At 45.0% G+C, this 23,729-nt stretch overlaps 1 protein-coding gene and 1 long non-coding RNA gene across 6 annotated transcripts; one reads left to right on the forward strand and one right to left on the reverse strand.

Annotated features, from left to right (window-relative positions):
* Positions 1-13,132: 13,132 nt before the first annotated feature.
* LOC147912503 (uncharacterized) lies at positions 13,133-23,348 on the forward strand. 5 transcript variants are annotated; one of them, XR_015549680.1, is made up of 5 exons: positions 13,133-13,289; positions 17,386-18,146; positions 18,938-19,022; positions 21,451-22,527; positions 22,639-23,348. It is a non-coding gene; the product is annotated as an uncharacterized LOC147912503 (long non-coding RNA). The 5 variants fall into 5 exon arrangements; XR_015549678.1 differs by having other exon boundaries at positions 18,938-22,527; XR_015549679.1 differs by having other exon boundaries at positions 17,386-17,602; positions 18,088-22,527.
* Positions 14,287-15,819, reverse strand: LOC101388793 (interferon-induced transmembrane protein 3-like). Its single transcript, XM_004441025.3, has 2 exons — positions 15,488-15,819; positions 14,287-14,627 (listed from the first exon to the last, which is right to left on the reverse strand). The coding sequence occupies exons 1-2, from the start codon at positions 15,734-15,736 to the stop codon at positions 14,472-14,474; spliced, it is 405 nt and encodes a 134-aa protein (XP_004441082.1). The 5' UTR covers positions 15,737-15,819; the 3' UTR covers positions 14,287-14,471.
* Positions 23,349-23,729: the final 381 nt, after the last annotated feature.

Genomic DNA, 23,729 nt, shown 5'->3' on the forward strand with positions numbered 1-23,729 from the left:
CCCATTTCGAATGGAGTCATTTATCTTTTTATTGTTGAGTTGTATTATCTATATCTTCTTGAGTCAGTTTTGTAGATTGTGTGTTTCTAGGAATTTGTCCATTTCAACTAGATCATACCACTTGTTGGTGTACAACTGTTTATAGTATTCTTATAATTCTATTTCTGAAAATAGGTTGTAATGTAATGTTGACCTAAAACAAATGATATAGCCAGTTATTTTACCAGCTAAATGGGTTTATTCGTGAACAGCAAAGAATTGCAGTTTGTTACATGCAATCTATGGTGAACCACAGGCAAGTCCAGAGAAACAAAGGAGAGAAATGTTCTTTTATAGAGGAGAAGGGAGCTCGGAGGGGCTGTTAAAAACAGAGAGTCCAGGGAGGAAGCAGGGAGTTCAGAAGTGTAGTGGCCTTTTGTTGGCTGAGTTATGACAGTCTCTCATTGGCTGTGCTGTTGCCGGGCAGGGAGGAAATCCTCTTTCCTCTTGTTGGAGTAGCAAGTAGTCACTTCCTGCTGGAGATGCAAGTACTTCTCTTCCCGCTGGGGCTGCAATTGACATGGTGTGGTGGGTGTGCTGGAGCTCCCCCTTCTGGCCTCCCCACTCATTTTTTTTTTTTTTTTGAGGAAGATCAGCCCTGAGCTAACATCCATGCCAATCCTCCTCTTTTTCCTGAGGAAGACTGGCCCTGGGCTAACATCTGTGCCGGTCTTCCTCCACTTTACATGGGACGCCGCCACAGCGTGGCTTGACAAGCGGTGCGTGGGTGCGCGCCCGGGATCCGAACCCCGGGGCACCATGGTGGAGCATGCACATTTAACTGCTATACCACTGGGCTGGCCCCCCACTCATTTTAACTGAGGTTTCTGTTTGTTAATTTTCACAGTCCCCACTTTCATTTCTGGTTTTAGAAATTAGAGTCTTTTCTCTTTTTTTCTTAGTCAATCTAGCTAAAGGTTTGTCAGTTTTGTTGATCTTTTCAAAGAACCAATTTTGGTTTTGTTGATTCTCTCTTGTTTCCCATTCTTGTTTCTTTACATCTGCTCTAACCTTTATTATTTCCTTCCTTCTTTACTTCCTTCCTTCTACTAGCTTTAGTTTCGGTTTCCTCTTTTTTCTAGTTTCTTAAGGTGAAAAGTTATGTATTGATTTGACATCCTTCTTCTTTTTCACATAAAAGTTTACAACTATAAATTTCCCTCTAAGAACCACTTTCCCTGCGTCCTATATACGTTAGCATGTTTTGTTTTCATTTTCATTCATCACAAAGTGTTTTATGATTTCTCTTGTGATTTCTTATTTGATCCATTGGTTACTCAGGAGTATCTTGTACAATTTAAATATGTTTGTGAATTTACCTATTTTCCCTCTGTTATTGAATTCTAATTTTATTTCACTGTGGTCAGATAATATATTTTGTATGATTTCAGTCCTTTTACATTTATCCAGAATTGTTTGATTGCCTAACATCTGTCTAACTGGAGAATATTTTATGTGTCCTTAAGAAGAATGTGTATTTTTATATTGAGTCTAGTTGGTTTATGGTTGTTGCGTGATCGCCCCACAGTATCACCGTCCCCTAATTTTTTGATTCAGATGTTGAATGTCATGATGCCATACACTCACCACTAGGACATGAACAGGCGTATTGCTCATGTAATGAGGCATTACGAGGAGAACAGGGTGGTCCCCAGCAGGTCCAAAAATGGCTTCAGAGAGCAGGGCAAGGAGACTGACTTGAGAGTTTTGTGGTGGCTTAGGGATTGGGGCTGGGGTGTGACTTTCCTTGTGCGGTTTGAATTTTCCACAAGCACCAAAGGAGGGAGCACCCAGGCTTTCTTATCAGCTTGCCTTGATGTGGGGCAGTAAATGAAAAGGAAGGAGTGAGGCTTAAAGCTAGCATCAAATGTCAAAATCTTGAATCAGACTCTTGATCACAGTTTACCCTGAGATTTGACTGGTGGCTGAAATATGCCTTTTCTCGTTTAATTTAACTCAGACTTCTTTAAGGAAACCAGATGGGTCTCTATGAGGCCTGCAGCTGAGGCTGGTAAGGGAGGTGCAAGTTCCACTGAATGCCTCACTCAGGAGCCCCGCACTGAGCATTCTGAGAAGCGAAACGATCGCCCTCTTTCTCGATGGGACTCTGCAGAGGACAGGGAGCACCTTTGTGAGGACTCATGTTGTGGCTTCAGTATGTGTAGAGACACGGGACTTTGGTTTATATTGTGGGCATCTGTGAGGCAGGAGATTCCCAAGGTTTAGTCCTTTCCCCCATATCTGCTAAAATGGGCAGAGGGGGCCAGTTGTTGGCCATGGCTTCTGGTGCTGGGTTGACTGATGTTTGCCTTGGCTCCCATCCTTTCCAGGAACATCCTGATTAAGGGACAACCAGCCGCTGCTCTCCACGGAGTCCATCATGTGCCATCTGTAAAGCGTACTAACTCCAACTCCTGTTTATAAATGTTATGTCTTGTTCCTGGATTGATCCTTTTATAATTATAAAACATCCTCCACTGTGTCGGCTAATAATTGTCTTAATCTCCGTGTTGGCTGAGATCAGCATTAGCAGCACAGATCTCTTTTGGAGACTATTTTCAGGTAGTATTTCTTCCCATCCTTTTACTTTCAACCTATTTGTGGTGTCAAATCTGAAGGTTGTCTCTTGTCAACTGCGTATATTTGGATCAAGTTTTTCTTTTTCTAATCCGTTCCGCCATTCTGTCTTTTGATTACTTTATCCAGTCACACTTAATATAATTATTGATAGGGTAAATGTATGTCTTCACTTTGCCATGTTTTCTGTATGTATTATGTCTTATTTTCTATTTTCTCTATTCCTCAATAACTGCCTTCTTTGTATGAAATAGATCATTTGTATTTTAATTTCCTTTTCATTTCTTTCACTCTATTTTTTGCAAGTTACTTTCTTAGTGGTTGCCTTGGGGACGTACATCAACATTTTAACATAGTAAAATGGCTCAGATTAATCTCAACTTACTTTCGATAATAGACAAAGCTCTTCCCCCTGTAGAGCTCCACTCCCTCCTCCGTCTTGGTTGCCATTTTTATCACACACGTGACATCTTTATTCATTGTGTGTATAAATATCTGGTATAAATACCAGATTTAGTATTTCTTAACACAGGAGTCTTTTAAATCAGATAGGAGAAAGAAAGTTACAAAGAAAAATACATTTATACTGTTTTTATATTTCCGCATAGAGTTACCTCTCCTGGTGCTCTTATTTCTACTGGTTTTTCATTTCAGCCTAAAGCACTCCTGTTAGTATTTTTGTAGGCCAGTTCTGCTAACCTAGAATTCTTTCTGGTTTTGTTTTCTGGGAATGTCTGAATTCTCCTTCATTTTGTGAGGCTAGCTTTGCTGGATGTAGAACTCTTGGTTGACGGTCTTTTTCTTTCAGCACGTTGAATATGTCGTGCCACTGCCTTCTGGCCTCCGAGGTTCTGATGAGCAGTCGGTCCTGATCTCACAAAGATCCCTCATGCGTGAGGAGCTGCTTCTCTCTGGACGCTTCCAAAATTCTTTCTCTGACTTTTCTTTCAGCAGTTTGGCTATGTTGCGTCCAGGTTGGGTCTCTTTGCATTGATCCTTCTTGAAGCTGCTGAACTTCTTGGATGTGGACTAACGTTTTTCACCACGTTTGGGAAGTTTTCAGCCCTTATTTCTTCAAATACTCCTTCTGTCCCTCTTAGACCACCCATTCTCTCTCCTCCTCCTCCTGGGCCACCCATCCGGCGTGTGTTAATAAGCTTTATGGAGCCCTCCAGGCCTCTGAGGCTACGTTAATTTTTCGTTATTCTTCTTTTGTTTTCTGTTCCTCAGACCCGATAATCTCAAGTAACCTATCCTCAAGCTCACTGATTCTTTCTCTGCCATCTCAAATATGCTGCTGAGCCCCTCTGTGAAGTTTTCCTCTCTTTTTTTTGTACTTATCCACTCCAGAATTTCTATTTGGTCCTTTTTTGATGATTTCTGTCTCTTTGTTGATGTTTTCTATTTGGTGAGACATCATTCTCATACTTTTCTTTAGTTTGTTTGACGTGGTTACCTTTAGTTTCCTTGGACATATTTCAGCTGATTCAGAGTCTTTTTCTAGTAATTACAATGTCTGGGCTTCCTCAGAAAGAATTTCTATTGACCACTTTTTTTTCCTGTGTAGGGGTCATAGCTTCTTGTTTATTTGCATTTCTCATAATTCTTTAGTGGAAAACTTGGCTTTTCAGATAATGTAATATAGCAGCACTGGAAACCAGTTTCACGCCTTCGCCAGGGGGACTGTTGTTGTTATTGCCGTTTGTCCTGTTCTCTGAAGTTTCTGTTAAGTCTGTTCACTTTGTCCTATGTGGCCACGTATGTTTCTGATGAAATTGTGGTGAGCTAATGTTTGGACAGAGATTTCTTAAACCCCTGAGGCCAGTAAGTCCTTTGTCTTTGCCAAGGGGCTACGGGAAGGTGTTGGGGCGTACCTGTGATATTCGGTCTCACAGATGAGAAGCCTGCTTTAACCTTCACTTCCTGCCTACACAGAGGTGAGTGCATGGGACCTGCCAGGTCTTTCCTGACGTGAGCGTCGCCCCACATGTGTGCCTGGCTTCTAGAATCTCAAGAATATGGTGGAGCTTTTATTTTCTCTTTCTGTTTTTAAATGGAAGTGAAATTCGCATAACATACAATGAACCATCCAGAAGTGTACAATTCAGTGGCATTTAGTGTATTCACAGTGTGTGCAACCACCACCTCTCTCGAGCTTCAAAATGTTTCCATCACCCCAGGAAAACACCCTGTGCCCAGTAACTAATAACTCTCCACTCCTCTCTCCTCCCGTCTCCTGATAGTCGCTAACCTCCTTTCTATTTCTGTGGAATGGCCTGTTCCAGATATATCACAGAAAAGGGATCACACAACATGTGACATTTTGCGTCTGTCCTTTCACTTAGCACAATGTTTTCAGTTTCATCTAAGCTATCGCGTGTGTCAGGATTGTGTTCCTTTTTATGGTTGAATAATAGTCCCTGTTGTAGATCGTGATTTGTTGGTCCCTTGATTCGTTGCTGCGCATTTGGGTTGTTTCCACCACTTGGCCATCAGGTGTAATGCTGCCGTAACCATTGTGTGCAAGTTTCTGTGTGGACGTATGTTTTCACTTCTTGGGAGATGCCTAGGACGGAGTTTCTGGGTCACGTGGTAACTCTGTTTAGAGTTTAATGGCAGCTGCACCATTTTTCATCCCCACCAGCAGTGCATGAGGGTTCCTTTTTCTCCACATCTTCTTGTTCTTTTCAGTTTTCTGGGCTTTTTTTTTTTCCTTGGTAACAGCCATCCTTACAGGTGTGAAGTGGAGTCCCGCTGTGGTTTTGATTTGCATTTCTTAGTGACCAATGGTGTTGAATATATTTTTGTGTGCTTCTTGGCCATTTGTATATCTTCCTGGAAGAAATGTCCATTCAGGTCCATTTTAAAATCATTGTTGTAGCTTTTCAAAGCCCACTATGGACATCTCACCCCCAGCTTTTCCTCCTAAGCTTTCTGGTTAGCTTCTAACCAGATAGTTAGAAGCTAACCAAATGTTTGTCCCAAATAGTCTCCACTGCCACAAGCAGCCAGTTTTTAAACAGACGTCTGTGGGGAAGAGGTGCTCAGCTGTGCGAGCTCTGAGTCAAGTCAGAAGAGAAGATGGTTGTGGGTGGCGCCTCCCAGGGGCTCAGCTCTCTGGGAAGGAGCTCCAGCCCTGCTCTCCTGTGAGGTGCAGGCTGCTGGTTTTAAGTTACCAAAGGGCTGTGGGAGTGGTCGATGGGAACATGGCAAGTTAAACACCATGAAGCTTGCTGTTCTTACAAAGAAGCAGGCATTTTTCTTGATTAAACCACACTCAGATTAGTACAAGAATTTTGCTAATTTCCAGAGTTCTGAAAAGTTTTAATTTTACAAGTTTTGCCACTGTCCTCACTGCTCTTACAGCAGAGAGGCTTGGGGAGGAGGAAATGGTTTACTTTACCATTCTTGCTAAAATCACCCAATATGCATTTTTGACTAAGTACTTTCACCTTCAAATAACACTCCACTGCTTCACAGGCCGTGCAGGGACCTCATAACAGAGCGTTGCCCATTCCTCCCTCCCACCCTTAGAACCGCCGTCATTCATGCCTTAGCCATATGCTGTAATAAGCGACCACGTCGTCGGTATTGTCACTATGACCCAACAGTTATTCTTACTTCTCATTCAGTTAAGAATAAGAAATAGAATATTTTATTTCACCTTCATTTATTCCTTCTCTGATGCACTTTCTTAATGGAGATCAGATTTCTAAGCTATATAGTTTTATTTCTTTTCTTTTCTTTTTTTTTCCCCGGGGAAAGATTCTCCCTGAGCTAACATCTGTTGCCAGTCTTCCTCTTTTTTTTTTTCCTCCATGTAGTCCCAGCGCATGGTTGGATATCCTAGTTGTAGGTTCTTCTAGTTCTTCTATGTGAGCTGCCACCACAGCATGGCTACTGACAGACAGGTGGTGTGGTTCCACGACCAGGAAGTGAACCCATCTGCCGAAGTGGTGAGAGCACCAAACTTCAACCACAGGCCATCAGGGCTGGCTCTATGTAGTTTTATTTCTGTTTGAGAAACTTCTTTTAACATTTCTTACGGGGTAGGTCTGCTGACAAACGAATTCTCTGTTTTTGTTTGTTTGAGAAAATCTATTTCTCCTTCACTTTCATGGAATAATTTCACTAGATATAGAATTCCGGATAGGTGGGCTTCCTCCTTCTTTCGACATTGTCACTATTTCACTTCACTGCTTGCCAGAACGGCTTCAGACGTGACATTTGATGTAATTCTTATCTTTGATTTTCTATAGATTAGGTTTTTTATCTATAGATTGGTTTTTTAATCTGACTTTCTTCAATATTTTTAGCACTCTGAATATGATATGCCTTGGTGTGGGTTTTTTCCATCATGAACTATTCTGTTGGTAATGTTTTTTCCCTTACAGTCTGCCTTGTTCAGTATAATATAAATGTACCAGCAATCTTTTGGTTAATGTTTTGTGGTGTATCATTTCTGTTTCATACAATCCAACTTTTTCTATCTTTATGTCAAAGTTTGTATCTTATAAGGAGAACAAAGGTCTTTATTTTAAATCAACTCTAGAATTAATTAATTTAATTTCAGTTTAATAACTTAAATCTGGTTGAACTTTCTTTTCTCCATTGTGCATTCCCGTTACCCTTTTCATACTTTCTTTGAGTAGACACTTCATTATTCCACTTTTGTTTTATTGATAATACATGTGCATACTTTTCCTGTACTGTTAATGCTTAAACTACAGATTACACCATGTAGTTCAGATTTATTAAATTCCAATATATATTAGTTATGCAAATATTTCCTTAGAAATAAAGGTAACTTAGAAATTTTAAACCTTGTCACCTGACCAACTTCACCTTATCTTATTTTCTTTGAATTTTAATTCTAGTTATGCACTTGCTGTTCATATTCAATTCATATGCAATTCGAATTCTCCTAATTCATTTTCTGAGTTCTTACTTGATAGCCGAGTATTGAGTGACATCTCTCTGTTTATCTAGCTATCTAGCTATTGTTATCTTTCATTATTGATTTCCAGATTAATCCTGCTCCAATCATGGAACATACTATGAATTATTTAAATATTTGAAATTGTTTAATATTTGCTTTACATTTAGTGAATGCATGATTGTAAAACTTCCAAGAACATTTCAAATGTATCATATATTTATAATAAGCACACCCATGTATGTTCGAGATATGTATGTCTCAAACACTGCATCCTATGCATACGTATGTAGAGGGGAGTGTTTGTAGAGTCAATTAGGTCAATTTTTTTTGTTGTTTTATTCAGATGTCCTACATTATTACTGAATTTTTAAATGTTTTTTTCTATCACATTGGTTCTATCAGCGTCTGAGGGATTTGTGTAATGTTTAAATGTGTTAAATACTTACACTATGTTCATGGTTTTGTCCATTTCTAGCTCTGTTCCTTTTCAATGTACATGTTGAAGTTACAGATCTAGACTTTAAAAAGAAGACTTCATCAGTTCACATTTAATATAATTACTGATATTTTGGGGTTATAGTCCTCTTTATGTTCTACCTTTTCGTGTTTTAACTGCTGTTGCATTTTATCCTCTGTTTGCAAACGTGTTTTTAGCTGGTTCTTGCCCACTAAGGCCACGTCACGAAAGCCTCGGTAGCACAGGAAGATGAGTGTTGACTTCTGGCTCCCTGTGCTGCGGGTCAGTTGTCACGGCTTCGCCTCAGGGTTGGCACTGGCCGGGGGCAAGCCACCTTCCTAAAGCACGTTCGTGGCTCTGGCAGAGTTGCAAGAGGGCAAACCCCACATGCCAACATGTTTCAAGACTCTGCTGACTTCACACTCACTGATTTTTCCATTGGCCAAGAAGTGTCCCATAACCAGGCCTCAAGTCCAGGGCAGAATGCCCAACAAGGCGCACAGGCCGGCAGGCGCGGGCCAGCTGCTCACCAGCTCACTTGAGCCCCTAGTGTCTGCTTGTCTTCTTGTCCCGTGGTCCTGTCATTGCCCATGTCCAGTGATCACTGAATGAATGTGACTTGGCTGTGTAAACCCCCGTGGGCGCTTCCTTTCCCCAGAGTGGGTCTGTTCTTTGCTCCACGCCACCATCTGGAGTGACACCAGTCTGAGACTGAGGTGCATGTGGTCAGGATCAGGACCCTGCAGGTTCATCCGCTTCCGGCCAGTGTGTTCCTGCAGCTGTGTCCTCAGGCGCCTGGGTGGGCCCTGAGCCCTGACTGGCCTCCTGCGTTCCAGAGGAGGCCTTCTGTCACATCCTTCACCTCCAACCTGTGGAGCCTCTAGGTGCACTTGAATGGGATCATGACCACTCTCTCAAGACACTCTGTCCTTCACGTTGACAGAAGCTTATATTCTGGAAGCGTGGTGGAGGATCAGTCAGAAATAAAATCGTGGGGGTACAGAAAAGAGTCTTCTAGAGACAGGGTTTTATTTTGTGACATTTTAGGCTGTGACGTGTGGATTTGTTTGAGTAATTTTTTTCATTACAGCACTGACTGATGCATAGATCAACTAATCCTAAGTCAATAGAAAAACTATGTGATGGGAAGCATTTCTTTTACTTTCTTTCTTTCTTTTCCTTTCTTTTTTTTTTTTGTGCTATTTCTTTCTTTTTTTTTTTTAAATTGAGGTATAATTGACAGGTAACATTATATTAGTTTCAAGTACAACATAATGATTTTATATTTGTATACATTGCAAAATGATCACCACAATAAGTCTAGTTAATATCTGTCACCATACATAGTTACAGAATTTTTTTTCTTGTGATGAGAACTTTTAAGATTTACTCTCTTAGCAATTTTCAAATATACAATACAGTTCTACTAACTATAGTCACTATGCTGTACATTACGTCCCCAGGACTTATCTATTTTATAACTGGAATCTTGTACCTTTTGACTCCTTTCACCCGTTTCCCCCACCCCACTCCGTGCCTCTGGCGACCACCAATCTGTTCTCTGCATCTATAAGCTTGGTTTTGTTTGTTTGTTTTGTTTTTTAAATTCCACATATAAGTGAGATCATACAGCGTTGGACTTATTTCACTCAGCATAATGTCCTCAAGGTCCATCCATGTTGTTGTAAATGGCAAGATTTCATACGTTTTTATGGCTGAATAATATTCCATTGCATATATAGACCACATCGTCTGTATCCATTTGTCCATTGATGGACACTTAGGTTATTTCCATATGTTGGCTATTGTAAATAACGCTGCAATGAACATGGGAGTGCATATTTCTTTTCAAATTAGTATTTTCATTTTCTTCACGAAAACTAAATTTCTGTGATGTCTCCAGGTAGGAAAGCAGCTGAGGCCATGGGACAACTTCTAAGGAGTGGCTGGGTTAAGGGAGCAGCTTACCGCCCAGCCACAACCTGGGCCATGCTCAGGCCCCTGGCTAGGGTAGGGGCAGGAGTGGCTAGGGGATCCTTCAAGCCTCAGACAGGACCAACATGGGCCAGGCAAAGGCCCAAGAGATAAGCAGAGGAGTGATCCAGACACCACAGCAACCTCCCAGGGCCCTCCTCCATCCCTGCCCTCACACCTGGAGTGCCCAGCCTCTGTGTGTCCAGGACTGAGGGCCAGGAGACAGTGCTCATGGGCATGGAAGTCTTATCAGCAACATCAAGTCAGGCTGAATTTAGTGCTGTCTACTTAAAAGGCAAATTTGTCCATTATTTTATCCTCAAAATGAGTTTATTCGGGAATAGCCAAAAGAATTGCAATCCAGGATGCTCATGCTATGGCAAACCGCAGGCAAATCCCGAGAACAAAGGAGATGAGCTGCTTTTATAGAGAAAAGGGGGAGTAGAGAGAGGCTGTTCTTAAAGAAAGTCCACTGGGGGAGAGAAACAGTTCAGGGTGGCAGTGCCTTCTCATTGGCTGAGCTGTGGAGGCTTTTCTTTGTTTTTTTTTTTTTTAATTTTGAAGTACATCCTTTTTTTTTTTTTTGAGGAAGATTGGCCCTGAGCTCACATCTTTTGCCAATCTTCCTCCTTTTTTCCTTTTTTCTCCCCAAAGCATCAGCAGGTAGTTGTATGTCATAGTCATACATCCTTCTAGCTCTTCTATGTGGGACACTGCTTCAGTGTGGCTTGACGAGTGGTGTATAGGTCTGTGCCCAGAATCCAAACTGGTGAACCCCAGGTCTCTGAAGCAGAGAGCACGAACTTAACCACTACACCACTGGGCCAGCCCCTGCAGAGGCTTCTCATTGGCTGGGTTGTTGCCGGGTGGGGAGAGAATCTTCCCTCAGTAGTGAAGTAGTTGCACTTCCTGCCAAGATGCAAGTGTCCCTCTCTTCCTGTTTGGTGACATTGATGATGTGTGATGGGGTGAGCGCCCCCCCGGCAGGCCTTCCCCATCCGGTGTAGTTGATGTTTCTTTATTAATTTCCACAGTGCAGAAAAGACTCATGCTGGCTCAGATCAGAGGTGAGAGAAACAAGGGTCAACATTTGAATTAGTCCAGCCTTGAAGGCCTGGGAGAGCTTCAGCCATCCTCCTCGTGGGATCTGGATGCAATCTGAAGGAGGATCCCTCCAGGATGGTGGTCCACAGGGGACCCAACAGTAACTGGGAGAATGGGAACGTCTGGGCTTCTGCTGCTGCCCAACCTTTCTGTGAGGAGAACAAGGGTGTTTTCCCAGGGTTTTCTCGGGGTGTGGGAGGGGACTCAGTTGCTAGAATTTGGGGTATTTCCCATTCCATTGGGCCTTGAGATGAAGCTGGCTTCTGGCGTGCTCTCCTCCTGTGTGCTTCAGCTGAGCTGGCAGAATCAGACACCAGGGGAGCATTTTAATCCTTCTACCCTTTGTGGAAATTAATGAAAGAAACATTAACTAAACTGGATGGGGAAGGTCTGCAGTGGGAGCTCTCGTGCCCATCACACATCATCAATGTCACCAAACAGGAAGAGAGGGACACTTGCATCTCAGACAGGAAGTACAACTACTTTACTACTCAGGGAAGATTCTCTCTCCACCCGGCAACAGCCCAGCCAATGAGAAGCCCTGCAGCTCAGCCAATGAGAAGCCGCTGCCACCATGACCTGTTACTCTCTGCCAATGGACTTTCCTTTAGAACAGTCCCTCCCTCTCCCCTCTTTACTCTGTAAAGGCAGCTCATCTCTTTTGTTTGTTGGATTTGGCTATGGTTCGCCATGGCATGCGCATCTGGAATTACAATTCTTTTGGCTATTCCCGAATAAACTCATTCTGAGATAAAACAGGCAAATTTCCTTTTTAAGTTGACATCTTCCAGGTTCTTCTGGCTGCTCTAAGAATTCAATTGACATGACACAGATTAAGAGGAGGAAATCAAATTTAATTTCATATGTATGGGGGCCTCATAAGAAAAATGAGACCCAAAGAAGTGACCAAAGCAGGCAGCTTTTGTACCTTTTGGACAAAGAAACAATAAACTTGTGAAGAACTGACAAGACAAACCCTTGGGTACTAATTAATGAAGAAACTAAGCAGAGTTTGTTTTGTGAAAATTAATAAAGGGAAACCTCATTTAAAATGGAGTCAGGAGGCCAACAGGGGGAGGTGCCACGCAGTGCCACTCTCAGTCAATTACAGGAAAGAATGTGGATTACAGACAGAAATGTACATGGCATCCCAAACAGAACTCGAGGACCCCAGCAACTCAGCCAGTGAGAAACCATCACCACCCTGAACTCCTGCTTTTCTCCAATGGATTTTCATTCAAAACAACCCCTCCCAATTTCCTCTTTTTTCCCTATAAAATAACGTTCCTCTCCTTTGATTGTTGTATTGGCTTATGGTCTGTGATAGCATGCATATTCCGAATTGCAATTCTTTGGCTATTCCTGAGTAAACTCATTTTGCTGGTAAACAAACTGGCTGTTGTATTTTTAAGGTTGACACCCCCATTGGTGGGAAGGCTGCAGGGGACCTGACTCAGGGGGGACCTGACTCGGGGAGTCCACAGTTCACGCTGCAGAGAAAGCCCCAGCAGTCCCTGCTCTTCAGGAGGAGGAGAAATCCCTGCCCTGACCTGGAAATCAGCTCCCTCACCTAGTTCTGTCGTGGCCTCCAGATGTGTGGGCACCTGGGGGTGCTCCAGGGCAGACCCTGCCCACAACCAGCCGGGCAGGTGCAGTGGGAGCTGGGGAGGCCATAGCTTCCCCATCCTCCCCTGTGCACCCAGACCCCAGCTGTGGATTCTCCACACCCCTCAGCCACACCCTGTTACCTGTCCTCAAAAGCAGTGCCCTAACTCCAAGAGGTGGCTGGAGGGTTGGGGACGTCCGGGGAAACGTGGGAGCACACGGGGGACATCCCTTATCCCCGGTGGTCCCACCTGTGGGAGCAGGAAGGGGGGCAGGTCCATGGAAGGTGGGTCTTGGGGGATGGGATGTTGACAGACCCGCCCCTCTGGGGCCGGGGACTCACTGCGCCAGGGGGAGGGCCCACGGCGCCCCCTGCCGACGGACAGCGCAGACCCGCGACGAGTCACCCCAACCCCAGCCCCGGTGGACAGGAGGAGCCCGCATTCTCCTGTGGCGCAGCCTCATGAAGGGCACTCAGCATTGGGCCTAACCCCATCTGAGCTTCCGTGACCTGGGATGAGGGTCCTGCTAGGGGGCGACCCTCTCGCGCAGCCCACAAAGAGCCCCTGATCCCGAGCTTTTGAAAAGTTGCAGGTGAGGCCTGAGGCATCATGCAGGCGCAATTGCAGGTCAGCGGGAAGGTCCTGGGTGCTGACCACTGGGCTCTCAAGGGCCCAGCAGGGAGCAGCCTTAGTCCTCGAAGCCGCACCGCCAGCTGTGGTTCCGAAATGGGTGGGCAGGGCGCCATGAGTCGCCTGGGGGTGGGCGGGTCTTGGGTGCTGCGAGCTGGGGAGGAGGGGAGGTGGGCGGGGTGGGCACATGGGCGGGGCCTGCTGTGGGCCGGGCGGGCTGTGGGCGGGGCCGGATAGGTGGGCGGGGCGGACAGGTGCCGGGCTGCAGAGGTGAGCCTCGTTCCTAGAAGTCATTTCCAAACAGCACTCGGAGAGAATATTCTCTTTCCGCTTTGCCTGCGGTGAGCCTGGAGGCAGACGGCCGGGCCGGACTCCTGAAGATGCACAGCACATGTTTGTCCCGAGGGGGGCCGAGAGCAGAGAGGACAGATGTGCTCCTGAGCGGAGGATGATCTGGCCCGCCGTGTCCACCGGAGCCAGGGTCGGGGTTACTGGACCCGGGTCTGGCTGTCTTCAGGCAGGAGACACCGTGAGCCCCTCCCCCGTCGGAGCGAGTTCTTCCCAAACTCAGAGGGGCCGGTGGCCAGTGTGCCCTCCTCCAGGACCCGCCTTTCGGGAGCCTGTGCCCCATCGTGCCCCCACACGCGGGACGCTAGGGAGAGCGTCACCCCGAGCACACCCAAGGCCCATCCTGGGGACTCCGCCCAACAGCTGTCTCCTGGAGTTAGGCCGCTGATTTTCGGGGCACATAACGGGGGTGTGGGTGAGATATGGAGGGGACCCTGGCAGACCAGCCCCACTGGATCTGGGAAGGACGCACTCGGAGGCGGAAGGGCCCGCGGTGCCCCTTCCCGGCCGACAGTGCAGACTCGGGTCCGGTGACGCCCACCCTGGCCCCAGTGGACAGGAGGGCCCCCATTCCCCGAGGGCAGCCATCATGAAGAGCGGTAACACAGCACTGTCACATAAAGTTGAGCTTTATTGAGTACAGGTGTAGACAGGTCTGTCTGTGCAAACTGCTGTAGAAAGGGGTGGGGGTAAAGGGGCAGGGCCAACAGCCCCAGGATGCGGGGCCAGCAGGGACGGTGGGGATGGGGCCATGCCATGGGCAGCTAGAAGTAGCCTCTGCCCTCCTGCATGGACTTTAAACTTGTAGGAAAATTATCATGCAGACAACTCCCACGATGAAGCCAATGTTCAGAATGATGCCCAAGACTAGGGCCCAGATGTTCAGGCACTTGGCAGTGGACGCATAGCTCTGGGCCCCAGTCATGTCGCCCACCATCTTCCGGTCCCTAGACTGGGGGAGAAGAGAGGTGAAAGGGACCTGGAAGGGTGCTGGTGAGAGCCAGGTGCTACGACTCACGTCCTCCCCTGGCTGGTCCCTGTCCAGAGCAGCCTCCACCTGCCCTTCACCCACATGGGGAGCCGCCATCCCCGGCCCCTGAGCCTGAGCAGGACAGTGCCTGATGGGCCCCCTCCCTGCTTGGGCCTCCATCTCCTTCCTCACAGCCTCAGCCTCTCCACGAGGCCTCAGACTCCTCCTCCCTCTGCTCTGGCCTCTTCGCTGGCCACACACCCCACCAGGGTCACAGTCTTTGTGTGTGTGAGGAAGATTAGCCCTGAGCTAACATCCGATGCCAGTCCTCTTGTTTTTTGCCAAGGAAGATTGGCCCTGGGCTAACGTCCCTGCCCATTTTCTTCTACTTTAGATGGGATGCCGCCACAGTGTAGCCTGACAAGCGGGGTGGCGGTGAGCGTCCCCCAGGATCCTAACCTGTGAACCCCAGGCTGCTCAAGTGGAGCGCGCGCTCTTAACCGCTGCACCACCAGGCCGGCCCCGGGTCAGAGTCTTCTGAGTACCTTTTCCTTTAACTGGAGCAGACTTGAGGTCTGAATTCGAAGTGTGAAGCATGTAATTTCGCTAACTAGTCTGGGAAGGAGAACTTGGGGATTAGGGAGACATAGGCTTCCCCAGCCATCCCCATGCAGCCTCGCCCTGTTCCCTCACTGGGAGATCCCCCAGCCACACACACACACACACACACACACACACACACAATATGAGACACACACCCAAGGCCTCCCCACACCTCAAGCGCCATCTCTACAGGCTCGCTCACACACACTTTCTGGAGAATCCCCCATGCACCCACCCACCTTCACGGAGTAGGCATATGCCACGAAGCCCAGGCAGCACCAGTTCATGAAGATGGTGTTGAACAGGGACCAGACGACGTGGTCGGGCACAGAGATCTCGGTGGGGATGTTGATCACAGTGGTCGTCAGGGGAGCTGAGCTCTGGGGCTCCCCCAGCACGGACACCCCATGCTCCTCCTTGAGCATTTCATAGGTCGGGGGGACACCGGCGCGGGTGCCACTGACGAAAGTCTGGAAAGTGCGGTTCATGGCGCCGGGACAGAGCAGCTGTGGTCGGGATTCCGGATGGTGCTCAGTGGGCCGTCTCTTTCCCCAGTAGTTGCTGTTTCTCAGAAGTTTCTATTTCCTGGCTTTGGGAAATTGGGAACTGGCTGCGCACCAGGAGGGCGGAACAAATAACTGAGTGTCAAGTTACTCTGGGGCAGGGTGGGAGGAAGGGCTGTGGTCTGAGGAGGGGCTTCCTTTCCCAGGCACTCAGGTCTGGTCCTGGTCCTGCTGACCCACTTCCTCATTTAGGGGAGTGGGTGGGCCCTGGGGACTTTTCCCCAGCCTGGAAGTCACCCACGCTTTCCCCCACTCAGCCCCAAGCCTGCTGCAGCCCCCCACTGTCCCCAGGCAGGGCCCCCACCAGGCCCTCATTCAGACTCCACACTGAAGGCCCAGAGGGCGTCCCCTGCCCCCAGAGCCCACACCTGGGCTGTCACAGGCCTCATCTCTGAAATCCCTTGTCCTTTCCTGGCTCTGAGTCCATGCTCCAGGTGGGGTTGGGTGTTTCCTGGTTGCAGGTCAGGACCCAGCAGCCTGTGTTGCCTGCCCCCGAGGAGCCTTCCAGGCCCTCTCACCAGGGTCCCCCAGGAACAAGAACACTGGGCGCTCTGTGAGGTGAGGAGGCGGCTGTGAGGGGAGACAGGACGACTCGGGGGCATTTGGCAGCAGCTCCAGAGCACAGGGCCAGCATCTCTGTGCAACCTCACCCCCCTCCTCCCTCCTGTGCCCCATCATTTCCCATGGGTGTTGTTGGGGTGGCGACAGGAGGAAGCTCCAGCGTTGGCAGGATGGCTCCTGGGCTGGAAGGCCTGTGCCCCCTTCTCCAGGAGAGGGTCAGGTCAGCTCAGTAGCCAGGACACAGCTCCATTTAAGACAGAAGGATCAGGTTGTTCTCATTGTTGTCTGCAGTCCTCACCAGAGGACCAGGCTGTAGGAGGCTGATGGCCAGGCCTGCACTGTCCTGTTAGGAGCTGTTGCCTTTACCTGCTGGCCCCGTTGTGTCATGGCTCCCAGACCAGCCTCCAGCTGCCCCAGTGGCTCTCACACCACCTAGAGGTCTGGGTCTCCCACTCTGGGGCCTCCTCCAGGTCTCCAGGTTCTGATCATTTCCACCCTTTCCCTGGGTTCCCCTCAAGGGTGTGCAGGGAATTTGATACCCCAAAATGTGTCTCTTTACCTTGATTATTTTTCAGAACAAAAGTCTCTGAAAGAAACTTTGACCTCCCCCCAACTGCCTAAAAGAATTTAAGATAGAAGGCCTGTTCCAGGAAGGAGTTAATAACATGAGATAACTATGGTATAATGTAAAACGGGTGTGCTAGAAAGACACCAGCAAGCCCATTTTTATCAAAATCCTGTCTCTCAGGTCACATTGTCTATAGATGGCCCAGTGAACACTTATTTAACAAACATTTGCACTTCCATCTCCATGTAAATTGTCTTCCTCCTCCTCTGAAGTCCCCAGCCACTGCCCCCAACATCCTCTTTTGTCTTTAGCTAAAGATGGTATTTAAGGTGGTGGCTTCAGCCGTTCTGGCGAGTTACCTAGTTTTCCTGGGCTTCTCCCATGTATACATGTTATTAAACTTTGATTTTCTCCTGTTATTCTCTCTTGTCAATTTAATTCTTAGACCAGCCAGAAGGACCTAGGGGGTAGAGGGCTTATCTTGCTCCCCTACAGTTTGGCGACTTGGACGGGATAAAACTTCACTGGCTGGACGCTGCTGGCTCCTGGACCACTGCAGCTGAGAGATCCTGGACCCCTAACAAGAGCCAGCAGGAGGTAAAAGTTCTTACCATGTCAGTTTCCCAGATCTCTACCCCCAGGGTCCAGTGGAAGCGAGAATGGTGAGTTTCTTCCTTTTCTACATTTAGATTAGCTGGAGAAAATGTTGGTGAAGCTAGCTTCTTGCACTCAGCAAGTCTGGGAAATTTGGTCTGAGTACTCATTGGTTTATTGCTCCTTCTCCTCCCAGAGATGGTCACTATTTTTCCTTGTCGCTGTCCTTTGTGTCATTTGTCATAAAAAGGGAAAACCGTAGGGCAAGACACAGACGCAGCTATAGGCCTGCTGTCTGGGAACATGTGCATGACGTGAAAGCTGCTGCCAAGGGCGTCTTGGAAGCCAAAAAGGCCGCACATTTGGTGGGCACGAGTTGACTCGTTAAGAGCCATTAGGGCGCTTGCCACCTCAAAAGACTCCCAGGATAGGATAAGTTGGTGCTGGAATAGGATAGATGACACAGGTCCCCCACCAACATCAAGAAAATGTCCATGCAACAAGATACTCTAAAGCACACACAATCCCCAACCCCGTGGCACCTCTCTTCTAGGTATTGATCTGGTGCCAAGAGACCCAAAGCTCAGCTAAAGCTGTTAATGTGCATGTAAGGTGAGGTTTCTCCTTTTGTCTTGTTCTGTCTTGAGAGCTGGGCTTTGTGGCTTTTCTGGTCTCCGCCCTCCAGGGGACGCACCTACCACATGCAGCTTGGCGGCCAGTTGCATAGACTGGGGTACCGAGACGCACTCTCTTTGTCTGGCTGTGTTGGCTCTAGGGCAGTTTGACACAAGGGGTTCTGGTAGCTTTCATTAGGGGCCTTTGTTGTCTCAACCTTCGTTCCTTGTTAATGCTGGCACCTTACTGCCTGTGCAATGAAGGCCTCTGCTTTCTTAGACTATTTCTGGGAGGGAACTTTCTGGATCTTGTGAGTGCTGCTTCTTTTGCACTCTCTTTTGGGATGCCTCGTGCATCCACGGTTAAGCCATAAAAAAGGCTTATTGGTTTGAGTTGCTATTAAGATCCTACTCATCAATGTGGGCAGATGATGGATCATTTCAATTGGAAAAATCTCCCAAATTTGAAAATAAAATTTTGAGAGCTCTTGTCATAATTGTTTTATTGGTACCTATGAAAAGACCAAATTAAAAAGGAAATACAAAAAAAATAATGACCAGCCTTAAGACCCTGACTCAGGCTACAATTAAATTGAGAAAATGTAAAACTATAAGTGTTCATAAGATTATAAAGCTTGGAATGTTTGAGCTAATTTTATATAAAAAGGTTATATCAACTTTGCCTGAGTGTGGTTTGTTTGTTTGCTTGTTTGTTTGTTTTTTGAGGAAGATTGGCCCTGCACTAACATCTGTTGCCAATCTTCCTCTTTGTCTTTTTTCTCCCCAAAGCTGCAGTACCTAGTTGTGTATCATAGCTGTGGAGTTGTAGCTCTTCTATGTGGGACACCACCTCAGCTTGTGGGCTTGATGAGCGGTGAGTAGGTCCGTACCCAGGATCTGAACCAGTGAACCCTGGGCCACCGAAGCAGAACGCGAGAACTTAACCACTACACCACAGGGCCAGCTCTGCTGAGTGTGTTTTGAAAATGTCTGGCTGGGAATGCTTCCCCTATCCAATATTATAAGACTGAGACCCTTGATAACATCCTATTGAAAGCTATGTTTAGAAGTATAAGGGTTGATGGAATTAAGTGATTGCATCTCTTTTCCATGATTGTATTATAGATTGTATTGTGGGGATAGACACTGTGTCTCACTGGGGAACTTTCCCCTGCCTGGTGGGAGGACAGCATATAAATCTGCCCTTCAGACAACATTAATTAAACATATTAAAGGGAAGTCAATAGGATTGCCTGAGCCCACACAGTATGAGATAAAAACTAGAGGCTAATATCAGGTGCTAATGAAAAAGATAATAAAAGCCTCCCCCCCATGGTAAATTGGTCTAGGGTTAAATTGTACACTTAGAAAGAAGGCCTTTGTTAAATGCTTTGTGTAGACTTTTAAAGGTGTGATACATTGTCTTAAAGTTTTAAAACAGTAGCCGTGGAGTCTGCGTGTGTGTGTGTGTGTGTGTGTGCGTGTGTGTGTCTATATGTATGTTATATATGTGTGATATTTTATCCCTGGATGGTATGGCCAAAATTAAGAACTCTGTATAGTTGGCTTAAAGTAAGCGCTTACATAAATTACTTCTAAATGTTGTAGAAACCAACCCAAGTGTCATTCAAGTTAATGTGATGTAAAATAATCTTTGGTAAATGAAAGCTGGTCTAAATTTGTTGGTTTGATTACAACAGGCATGTCTTCAGAGTTATCAGCATTGGATATGATGCTGACATGCAGCCTTTATCAGTCAAATAAGCTCATGGTCTCTGTTACAAATCTGTCAGCAAAACAATAGCTTAAAATGATAAGCTGACTTTGTCTAATGTCTCATGAAGTTTTTTTAGGGAATCTAAACATAATTATTGGACACAAGTAAACTGAATAGATGTAAGAAAGATAAAATTTTGGGGGTCAACTTTTTAACAACAATTACGTATTATGGTATATGTACTTAACAACTTTTTGGTAACCTGAAACTTTGAAGTTTTGCTAGGTTTAATTAAATGACTGAAATTTTATTGAATATCTAGATCATTACCAAGTAAGATGAAATATTAGACATTAATTACTAAATACAGGTTTGTGTACTTTTGGCTTCTTATTACAGAGAAACCAAAAGATATTTGGGTCTATTAGTAAACATGTCCTGTGTTTCATTAAAAGGATTGCACTATGAAGTAGCATGTTTCTAGAAATTATAAAAAGTATTTATAAATTTGCCAAGCCACAGAATGCTAATGTAAAAGACACTTTATAATTGCTTACTTCTTAGTTTTCACCAAAAATTAAAATTTCTAAGGGTTAAAAATTCTATTTAATATATGTGATTAAAGCTACTAAAATTAAAAGGGAAATATCTTTGTATTCAAGGAAAGTAAGATGTATGTTTTCAGTACAGAAGGTATAAGAAATAAAGATATTTTTGTTTGTTAAAAAAGGTTATAGAAGGTTTATTGGAGAAAAGCTCTGAGAAAGGAATTCTGTACATGGTCAAGGTGGCTAAGATTAAAATGAATTCAATTAAGTGAACAAATTTTAATGTCAAAAGTAAGCTGGTGCAAGATTAGAATTTGTTTTTTTTCCCCTCTCTTAAAAGGATAATTTTCATAAACTTTTAGTCTGCTCTTGATAAAGAGATTATGAAAGAGAAATGATAGAGAGATTTTTCTTTGAGTAGTCTACTGGAAGGGTACAGATTTTATGTTTTATCAAAATAAATTTGCTGTATTGTTTTTATCCGGTCTTTAATCACAGGACAGCTATTTAATTTTCTGCATTTGCCTGAGAATCTTTAATTGTCACCATGGTTAAATGGATAACTAAGCATTGTTTCATAGGGACCTATGATATTGTGTAGGTAAATGTTATCAATATAAGTGTTTTAAAAATTATATAACATCCCTCCTCCAAAAAAAGAAGAAAAAAAATTATATAACATCCCTAAAATTCTTATCTGTGCTAGTTGTCAGTCATAATTCTAGTTCTGCTTTTGCAAATATGTTTCATCTTCAGAGAGATTCATGGAAAGGACTCTGACATTTACTCTAGATTACAGGTTTCTGATAAACTTTCAGATCATAAAACTGAATGGGGTAAGAAGTTACAGAACTCTAATGGAAAAACTGATGACTTCATGAAACTGCTAACAGAAGATCAAGAGTTGGTTAAACATGGGACTAAATGAACTGATGAGGATGATTATAACTCTTATGACATTTTGTTTGAAATAGTGATGATTTTTTAATGTTATGTTCTTTCAGATTTAAGGAAATCTTTTTCTCTTTTCTCTTAAGCTAACTATAACTTATAACAATTGGATAAATTATACTTTCATAAGGGGAATTGAAGCATTTATATTTTTCTCCCTACCTAATCCCTCCAGGATTTGAAAACTCTTGGTGAGGAAATATTCTTATTTTCATGGCAATATAGCTGTTTTTACGTAAGTTCAATAAGAATTTGTTCTCCTTATAACAGGACAAAATTGAAAATGTTGGTTATATTACCAAAGCTTTGACTGGAATCTCATATTTGAGAGAAACATACATAGACCTGGATATAACTGAGCTTTAAGAAACAAGGATTGGACTTTAGGGAATAAAGCCGCTTGGAAATATTGGACTGGTATTTTGCTTACAGGGTTCCCAGCAAGCTTTCCAAGTGGGTAAAGAAGGTCACTTCCCTGGCAGGTACAAGGAACCTCAGGATGTTTTGGGGGAACCTCAAGAGAAGAGAGGAATTCACCCAAATCTATAGGTATTACAGGCAGAGTCTGATGACAAGTCCTTCTGGCTTTCCTGGCCTCCAGAGGCCTTTACAATTCAATCTGAGATTCCTTATAAAAAGTCCCAGCAAAGCAAATTTATAAGAGCCTATATAATCAGTTGCTATTCTTGCTGTACTTATGTCAATAATTGGGCTAAGTTTATTGAAACAAGACTTATTTTACAAACCAGTTAGTCTTAATTTGGCTATCTTTGATAAAAATGAAGGTTATTTTAGAGAGAAAAATTATGTCTCAGTGGAAACTATAGTATACATTTGTAGATATTAGATTCGAGTTCTGTTAATTGTCTTTTAGGTTTTTCTTTTATACCTGTAAACTGGACTGGCTCCTGAATTATTCTACTGTCCTGAAATATCTAGCTACAAATCTCCAAATTAACATTTTCAATTTTTTCCATCATTTTTATTTGGAATCATTGAGAACTAAAATCATACTTGTTCCTGAAGCCCTGCAAACTGAAGGTGGATAATTTGACATAAACTTTGTAGAGATCACCACGGTAGCATGCCTGTTGCTGTATAAGCTACTCAAAGGATACCTGAACGCCCGATGACATCATCAGAGTCATTTCAAACTGCAAAAGGTGCTTCAACTCTGACATCTAGAAATCTTCTTGATTGACTGTCCCCTAGACTCAGAAACTGGTTTATGATTTGATCCAACCATTAACCTTTTTTTCTTTTTGTTTCCATAGAAATGCTTCCTATTAAATACCTGATTGCTTGCTTATACAATGTAGGCCTAACTTTGGGAGCCCACCTGCATCACTGCCTCCTGAAATGAATTTAACTGGACTGACCTGTCGCCAGGACTAAGAGACGTGTTCACTGAGATGGAACAATCTACAAACTCAGCTTCTGGACCGTGAAGCTTCTGACAGTTTCAAAGCTGGGACTGTGGGGAATCAGAATTGGCCACCCCAATTGGCCACTCTCTTTGCCTTGAGTATTTTTAAGAACAAAAGACTCTGAAAGAAACTTTGACCTTCCCCCTTTGAAAGGTCAATTTCACTGATTGAAAGTAAGAGACTAACTGCCTAAAAGAATTTAAGATAGAAGGCCTGTTCCAGGAAGGAGCTAATACCATGAGATAACTAGGGTATAATGTAAAATGGGTGTGCTAGAAAGGCACCAGCAAGCCCATTTTTATCAAAGACCTGTCTCTTGGGTCGCATTCTCTACAGATGGCCTAGCAAAGGATTGTTTAAGAAACATTTGCATTTCCATCTCCATGTGAATTGCCTTCCACCCCTCTGAAGTCCCAAACCACTAACCCCAAGATCCTGCTTTGTCTTTAACTGAGGATGATTTTTAAGGAAGTGTCTTTGGCCATTTTGGCCAGTTACTCGGTTTTCCTGGGTTTTTCCCATGTATGCACGCTATTAAACTTTGTTTTCTCCTGTTATTCTGTCTCATGTCAACTTAATTCTTAGACAGGCAGAAGAACCTAGAGGGTAGAAGGAGTCTCTTCCTCTGCTGAAGGTGTCAGCTGCTTCCTGCAGTTGCCAGCCCAGGGCTCCCCCATCACACGTTCCTGTGTCAGATCCTCCCTGTGAAAATACCTAGTGTGGTTCTGTGTTCCTGCTGCACCCACACTGACCCAGAAGGCTGTCCCACCCAACTGAGCTGACGATGCACACAGGGGCAGTAGGGGCATTGGAGGGAGAGAACTGCCCCTGGAGCCTGGTGTGGGGGGAGGTCTGTGAGGGGTGGGGAGGGCGCCTGCAGGCCCGGGTGGGCTGCTGCTGTTCAAAGTCCTGATGGGCTGCCCTTGCCAGTGTCTGTG

Source organism: Ceratotherium simum, chromosome 34 (genome assembly GCF_057802395.1).
Source record: "Ceratotherium simum simum isolate JZ-2026a chromosome 34, ASM5780239v1, whole genome shotgun sequence".
NCBI lineage: Eukaryota > Metazoa > Chordata > Mammalia > Perissodactyla > Rhinocerotidae > Ceratotherium > Ceratotherium simum.

Coding starts and splice junctions, on each gene's coding strand:
- LOC101388793 (XM_004441025.3), bottom strand. CDS start 15,736: ATGAACCGCACTTTCCAGACTTTCGTCAGTGGCACCCGCGCCGGTGTC. Junction 14,628..15,487: donor CATATGCCTACTCCGTGAAG/GTGGGTGGGTGC, acceptor CTTCTCCCCCAG/TCTAGGGACCGGAAGATGGT.